The sequence below is a fragment of the Nannospalax galili genome, unplaced genomic scaffold (assembly GCF_000622305.1).
Source record: "Nannospalax galili isolate Female #2095 unplaced genomic scaffold, S.galili_v1.0 scaffold368, whole genome shotgun sequence".
Lineage (NCBI taxonomy): Eukaryota > Metazoa > Chordata > Mammalia > Rodentia > Spalacidae > Nannospalax > Nannospalax galili.
The window spans coordinates 4,671,819-4,678,987 of record NW_008359963.1 but is presented as its reverse complement, the minus strand read 5'-3'; the positions used below and the strand labels follow the sequence as shown (position 1 = coordinate 4,678,987).

Sequence of the window (7,169 nt, the reverse complement as noted above, 5' to 3'; positions counted from 1 at the left end):
CAGTGGTTAAGAACACTGACTGTTCTTGGAGAAGACCCAGGTTCGAATCCCAGCACCCACACGGTAGCTAACAACTGTCTGTAACTCCAGTTCCAGGGGATCCAGTGCCATCTTCTGACCTTCGTAGATGTTGCCCAACCCGGGTATACTTACACACATGCAGGCAATACACTCATATACTTATATTATATAATAAAGATGTCATTCATCTGCAGGGACAGTTCTGGCCCAAGGGAATCATGGCTGAGCTGGGTCTGACAAAGGTTCTGTCTTAGTTTCTTTTCCTGTTGCTGTGGTAAAATAGTTTGACAAAAGCAGCTTAAGGAAGAAAGGGCTTAGACCACACAGTTCTGGGGTCCATCATGTGAAGGTCACAGCAAAGGCTTGAAGCAGCTAGTCCAGTTGCATCCACAGTCAAGAACTGAGAGGAATGAATTCATGCATGCTCCGTCCCTCCACTTTTATACAGTACAGGACCCAAATCCAGGGAGTGGTGCTGTGCTCACCCTTTTTTTTTCCTTCCTAGTCTTTTTGAAATAGGGTCTCCGTGTAGTTCCACTTGGTCTGGAACTCACTATGTAGACCAGGCTGGTCTTGAACTTACAGAGATCCGCCTGCCTCTGCCTCCTGAGTGCTGGGACTAAAGGCATGTGCCACCACACCTGGCACAATTCTATACTGTTTCAGGACCCAAATGCAGTGGGTAATTAAAACTAGCCATCAAGGGCTGGAGCGATGGCTCTGTCGTTCAAGGACTGTAACCTTGAACCGTGAACTGAAGTAAACCCTTTTCCCCTTAGGTTGCTTTTGTCAGGGTATTTTATCACAGTAGAAGAACATTAAGACAGACTCTTTGCCAAATGTCAGTTTCCTCCCCCTGTGCCTCTTGTTTAAGCTTCAACTTTTTGGTTTCATTCCCTAATCTCCTCCACCCACACCCTGCCAGGTCTGCAGAGTCCAGTGTTGGTAATTATCCTAAGTCAGTTTAGAGAGAATTCCCAGGGTCCATAGTTGCTGACCCAGATAACTGTTCAGTCCTCCACCCACACCCTGCCAGGTCTGCAGAGTCCAGTGTTGGTAATTATCCTGCTAAGTCAGTTTAGAGAGAATTCCCAGGGTCCATAGCTGCTGACCCAGATAACTGTTCAGGTTCCCCATCTCCCACTTTGCCCTGCTATCACAAGCATCCAGTTCAGATGGTTTAGTAAGGAACCTCCGCTCCTGGTATCTCCTTTAGTAACTTTCTATGCTACTGGTCTTGTTAAGGTCAGAGCCTGGGCCCTGGCAGCCCTATCAAACTGGACTGGACCATCTGTTCTAAAGCAGACCAATTAAAGAGACATAGTAAGTGAAAAGTAGGAAAAAAACAGAAATTTATTCAATGTGGTCATATTGGAAGGAGGAACAAAGGTCCAGTGACATGCCCCCCTCCGCCACCCCACCACCAAGTCCACCTTTAGGATCCTGACATGAGGAAGTCTGTGTTTAAACAGAGGGCAAGAAATATTCACAACTAGGTAGTCCTGGTAAAGGTGTGGTCTGGCCTTTCACAGACCCAACATGGTTTTGTTCTTCAGCAAAGTGGTCTGACAAGTAGCAAGTGTGTGAAATCTCTTTCTGAGAGATAAGCTCCTCCCCCGCCCCACAGCACCTAGCTACCAGCCTTTTCCAATGAGACTAGGACATGGGAAGGGGGTCCATTGTTTCAACAGTCTGATAGCCGGAGGGAAGGGCACACATTCCTCTTTAGAGTATCTTCTTTCCTGCCAGGACAGTTGTATCTACCCACCCTTCACTGTGCCCCTTGGCTGTCAACCCCCAACCTCCTTTATTTTAATAGAAGTCCAATCTTCGGCTCTACTGTAACACCCTGTTAGAAGACTCTTGAGTAAAGTCTTAGGGTTTTAACAAGTGTCAGAAGTTTAAACAACTTGGCACTTCAAATAGGAGCCAGACTCCTAAGCCACCTAGATGTCCTTGGCTTTGTTAAGACATGACAGGTGACTGAGTCTGCCTGCTGGCCAAGAACCTGGGGGCCTTGTAGCAGCCACTGACTCAGCCAAAGCAGTTGACTTAGCCCAGGGAAACTGGCTTAACCCTCGGTTTTCCCCTTGTAGCTGGCCTGGGCTCGGCAGCCCTTAGGGCCTGGTGGAATTCCTTCATCCTCAGATCCCAGCTGGCTGAAAACTCCCTGACCCCTGGACAGCCTGCCGGGAATGTGGAGGAGGAAGGACCTCAGGCCACTGCACAGGCCAAACGCTGCCAACCCCCTTCCCTCAGTCTGGAGAGAGGCAGCTGCTCGCAGCCTGATTTCTAATTTCAAAATCACACCTTGTCTGCTACAAACGTTGCCTGTTTCAGGTCAAATCATCAACCCCACGAATCTGTCTCTTACAGGGATCGATCCGACCTCCTTGGGGAGGAAGGTCGGACAGCTTATGAGAACCGTGACAGTGGAGTCACCACCTCCCGCCCAGGCCGGTTGAGGACGCTCCCCTGGGATTGGCCAGTAACCGGCTAAGGAGCGGCCGCCCTTTGGGCGCCGGCCAGGGCCACAGCCGCGGGCGACAGCTGGGCTCTGCTCCGCCGGCCAGAGGTCCATCACCGCGGGGACTCCGGCCATGGGTGCTTCCGGCTCTTCGGCGCTGGCGCGTCTCGGCCTCCCTTCGCCCCGGGTCCCCGGGCAGCCCCGCTCCACCTGGCTCGGCGTCGCGGCGCTGGGCCTGACCGCGGTGGCGCTGGGGACCGTGGCCTGGCGTCGTGCGCGCCCCAGGAGGCGCCGGCGGCTGCAGCAGGTGGGCACCGTGGCCCAGCTCTGGATCTACCCGATCAAGTCCTGCAAGGGGGTGGCGGTGAGCGAGGCGGAGTGCACCGCCATGGGGCTGCGCCACGGCCACCTGCGCGACAGGTACGCGGAGTCCTGCGCTGCGCAGCGCTGACCATGATTCCAAAAGCAGTGTGGACGCGGGGAGGCCAGCTGGGTCCGGAGCAGGTCCTTGCTTCCCTGAAAGAGACCAAGAGCTAAGTGGGACAGGGAAACGGAAAAGGTGACCCTCACTTCCCACCAGCCGACCCCGGGGACCTGGGACTCCGAGCCTCGAGGTCCCTGCTTTCCGGTGGTGGACACTGTCCATCACCCTCTGGCTGCTTCAGAGTTCGTGCTCCGGATGAGGTGTGCTTGCCAATCCCCAAGTAAAATTTCAGTCTCCAGCCATCTAGGGGAGGCCGAAGGAATTGGACTAGTCACTTTATTTTGTGACTGTCTTTAACTCTTAGAGAAACTTGGATTTTAGAGTCCATAGCGCACAGAGCACACAGAGCTCATCTCAGCAGTTAAATACTTTCTTGCAGTTTACAAAAGTATTTTTGCACATCCCTCAGTTCCCTCAAGAGGGCTCTTTTTGCTGATCAAGAAACAGGTTCAGAACAGCAGCGCAGACCAGAGCTTGTGCTTTCCTTTGTGCTCCGGGCTTTGTAAACAGTGATTCATTAGAGCCCTGAGAAGTCAAAGCTGTGGAGACCCCTGGGCTTCGAGGAAGGGCATCAGCTTTGTTCCCTTTAGGTCTGGCCTCTGGAAAGCTCTGAGCATCTTAGGAAGGCTGCCTTTTAGAGTCCTTTCTGGAAAAGCCTGAAGGCTTCAGTGAATGATACTGGTGGAAAAGTACTGTGACCTCCCTTCCTCGCAGCTCTCCAATGTTGGAAAACCAAGACCAGCCACTAACTTCCCATCAGGCCAACTCAGTTAATGCCCAAGGTATGGAAAAGCTGACTCAAGGAGAATATAGGAGACTCTTGTCCCAAAGCCTGTTTTGTCCTAAAGCTGACTTAGGGGCAGGTTTTCTAGGAGATGTGTGGTTTCAGACCGGTGTGCATTATCTTCACAGTGTGTAGGCGAGGGGTATGGATCATGATTGTTTTCCTCTTGTCTAGAGATGCTTTGCATTTCTTCAGATCTCACTAACAAAAATCATTAGTTCTTTGTTAGTTACATATTACACAGTGGACCTGTTAGAGGGCTGAAGTGGCCATTCCAAGGCCACCTGACTGGTGGACAGATTCCCTGCTCACCTCCCCCACAACTGAAAACATCCTAATGCTCCTTTGACCTAGACAGAGCAATTCCTGGCATGAATCACAAGTGAGCTATGTACCTCTGCTTCAGGCAGTCAAGAACCCCAAATATCCCATACTTTGTATGGTAGACTCTGAAGACAGAATTTATTGTCTTTATTTTGTTTCTATAGGCTCCAGAGGCAAAGGGCATCATAGCTTTACTATTCTTTCAGGAAACAGGTTTTGTACTTGTATTACAATAAATGAAAATAAAAGCTATCATTTGGATCAGACAGTATGGTGGCAAATCTTCAGTTTTGTCACACACTTGCAGAGACTGTAACTAAAAGAAGCCAGAAAATGCTTCGTTGTGGTGCTGTGACAAGCTCCGGGGAGCACAGAAGGGTGCTGGGGGCTGTCTGCGGCACTCGAGGGTTTATTTGGCAAAGGAAGTAACAGCTTACACTGAAAACTGGAACATGATTAGGAACTTTCCAAGCAAGGAAATTGGGAAAAGAACATTCTGGAGAGCTGGACAAAGATGCTGGGTTCAAAGACTGGCTCTGAGGTATTTACCAAGAGGAAATGAAAATGGAGATTGCTTTTTTGCAGCATTGAATCTTGACTGTGTGGCATTATTCACAATGAGATGCAAAAGCAATCCAAATATCCATTGGTGGATGAAGGGGTTAAGTAAAATGTGGATTATATCACAGTGCAGTATCATTCAGCCTCAAAAAGGAACAAAGTTCTGGTACATTCTATAACATGAACATACACTGGAATCATAATGCTGATTTAGATGAGGACACAGGACAAATACTGCAGGACTCCATTTCCAATTGCATGATTCCAAATGCACAGACAGAAAGTGGATCGGAGGTTACTGGGTGCTGGGAGAGGCAGTGTGGAGAGTTGTGTAATGTGTGCAGAATTTCTGTTTGGAATGATGAAAGGTTTTGGAAACAGGTGAAGTTTGCACAGAATGGTGGATGTACGTCAGGCCAATGACACGCACACTTACTTCAAGACAGACAGGCTGGTAAAAGGTCAAAATCGCATTTTACAAAAGCCATTCTGTACTGATGGGTAGAACTGGTTCCACTGTGTGGCTGTGTGTGAATGCTTCAATGAAGCTTCCTGGCTAGCTGAGTCTGGTTTCAGTCCTTTGGGGTTAGTACTTAAGACACTTCCAGGTATGTATTTTTGCTCTATAAATTATTGCAATTAAGGGGGCTGGAGAGATGGCTCAGCAGTTAAGAATACTTGCTGTTCTTTCAGAGGACCCGGGTTTGATTCCCAGTACTCACATGGTGACTAACAACTGTCTATAACTCTAGTTCCAGGTGATCCAATTCCCTCTTCTGATCTCTATGGTCATTGCACACACATGGTACACTTACATATACACAGGCAAAACATTGATACACATAAAATTTTAAAAAATATAAATTTATTGCAATTAAAATGTATTTTCAAAATTACTGGCATGTGTGAAGGTGTGGCTAGGGAATGCATAGATGGGAAATAAAGATTGGAAAGGCCTAGGGGCCTTGCTTAAGAGTCAGACTCTATGGCAGAAGCAAGAACCATAGAAGGATATTGAAGGAGACGTCACAAGAGCAGAGCTGCATTTAGGAAGCTCCAAGTGCTCTTATCACCAGGAGGAACTGGTATCAATGAGACTGTGCTAGTACCGGGTGGGGGGGGGGGCTTCAAAGCCAGGCACAGCTCTGTCTGTGAGTGACGGGCTGATCAAAGGCGGTTAAGGAAAGGCTTTGTGCTAGCCGTATTTTCTAGTGTAGTCAGTAACTTGATCATGATAACTTGCAGGAGGTAATCCAAGAAATATATTTAATGACCTGAGTCATTTGCTATTTTTCTCACGCCTGGGTACCTGCAAAGTGTAGACTCATTTTTTTTTATTTCTCATTACTTATTTATTTATTTTTGGTCTTTGTGAGACAGGTTCTCCCTGTAGCCCCAGCTGACCTGGAATTCACTATGTAGACCAGGCTGGCCTCGATCTCTCAGATATCCACCTGTCTCTGCCCACCCCCAGTGCTGGGATTAAAGGCATGTGCCACCACTCCTGGGTAGACTCCTTTTTTGAAAAGAGATTTTAGTTTAAGCTTTAGTATGCCTCCATGTATGTGTGTGTGCGTGCACATGCGTGCGCGTGTATGCTGGATAGCTTCAGTTGTCAACTTGACACACCTGGGTTGAGGGAGCCTCAACTGGGGAGAATTGGCTCCATTGGACTGGCCTGCGGCTGTATCTGTGAGGCATTTTCTTGATTGTTGAGTGATTTGGGAGGGCCCAGCCCACTGTGGGCGGTGCCACCCCTGGGCAGATTGTTCTGTGTTTTATAAGAAAGCAGGCTGAGTGCAGTCCAGGAGAGCAAGCCAGTAAACAGCATTCCTCCATGGCCTGTGCTTCAGCTCCTGCCTCCAGGTTCCTGCCCTGAGTTCCTACCTTGGGCTCGCTGAGCGATGAACTGTGACCCAGGAGATGTAAGCCAAATAAACCCTTTCTTCCCCAAGTTAGTATCGGTCAGAGTGTTTTGTAGCAGCAATAGAAAAGGAAACAAGAACAGTGTGTGTCTGTATATGGGTATGTGCATGTTGAGTACAGTCCCTGCAGAGACCAGAAGAGGGCACTGGATCTTCTGGTGCTGGTTACAATCCGTTGTGAGCTGGGGACTGAATTTGGGTCCTGGGCAAGAGAAATATCTCCTTTTAACCACCGAGCTATCTCTCTAGCCCCTCAGCTCCTTTTATAGCTGTTAACAGTTCATCTGTGGGCACTGACATGTCTAGTGCCAGTGTCTTTTGCTTCCCTGCCAACAGAGAGGGAAACTCCACAAATGTGTTTTTTCTCTCTAAACAGTTCTTTCTGCTAGTACAGTCCCTGCAGAGACCAGAAGAGGGCACTGGATCTTCTGGTGCTGGTTACAATCCGTTGTGAGCTGGGGACTGAACTTGGGTCCTGGGCAAGAGAAATATCTACTTTTAACCACCGAGCTATCTCTCTAGCCCCTCAGCTCCTTTTATAGCTGTTAACAGTCATCCGTGGGCACTGACATGTCTAGTGCCAGTGTCTTTTGCTTCCCTGCT

At 48.8% G+C, this 7,169-nt stretch overlaps 1 protein-coding gene across 3 annotated transcripts in view; it reads left to right on the top strand.

Annotated features, from left to right (window-relative positions):
* The first annotated feature begins 2,589 nt into the window (after nucleotides 1–2,589).
* Nucleotides 2,590–7,169, top strand: part of Marc1 (mitochondrial amidoxime reducing component 1) — a 49,627-nt gene continuing 45,047 nt past the window's right edge. For 2 of the 3 annotated variants that reach the window (XM_029559010.1, XM_029559009.1), the window contains exon 1: nucleotides 2,590–2,908. In XM_029559010.1, the coding sequence (XP_029414870.1) occupies nucleotides 2,622–2,908 (287 nt within the window). In that variant the 5' untranslated portion in view covers nucleotides 2,590–2,621. The remainder of the gene's footprint in view (nucleotides 2,909–7,169) is intronic. The other variant, XM_008823770.3, reaches the window with a different exon arrangement.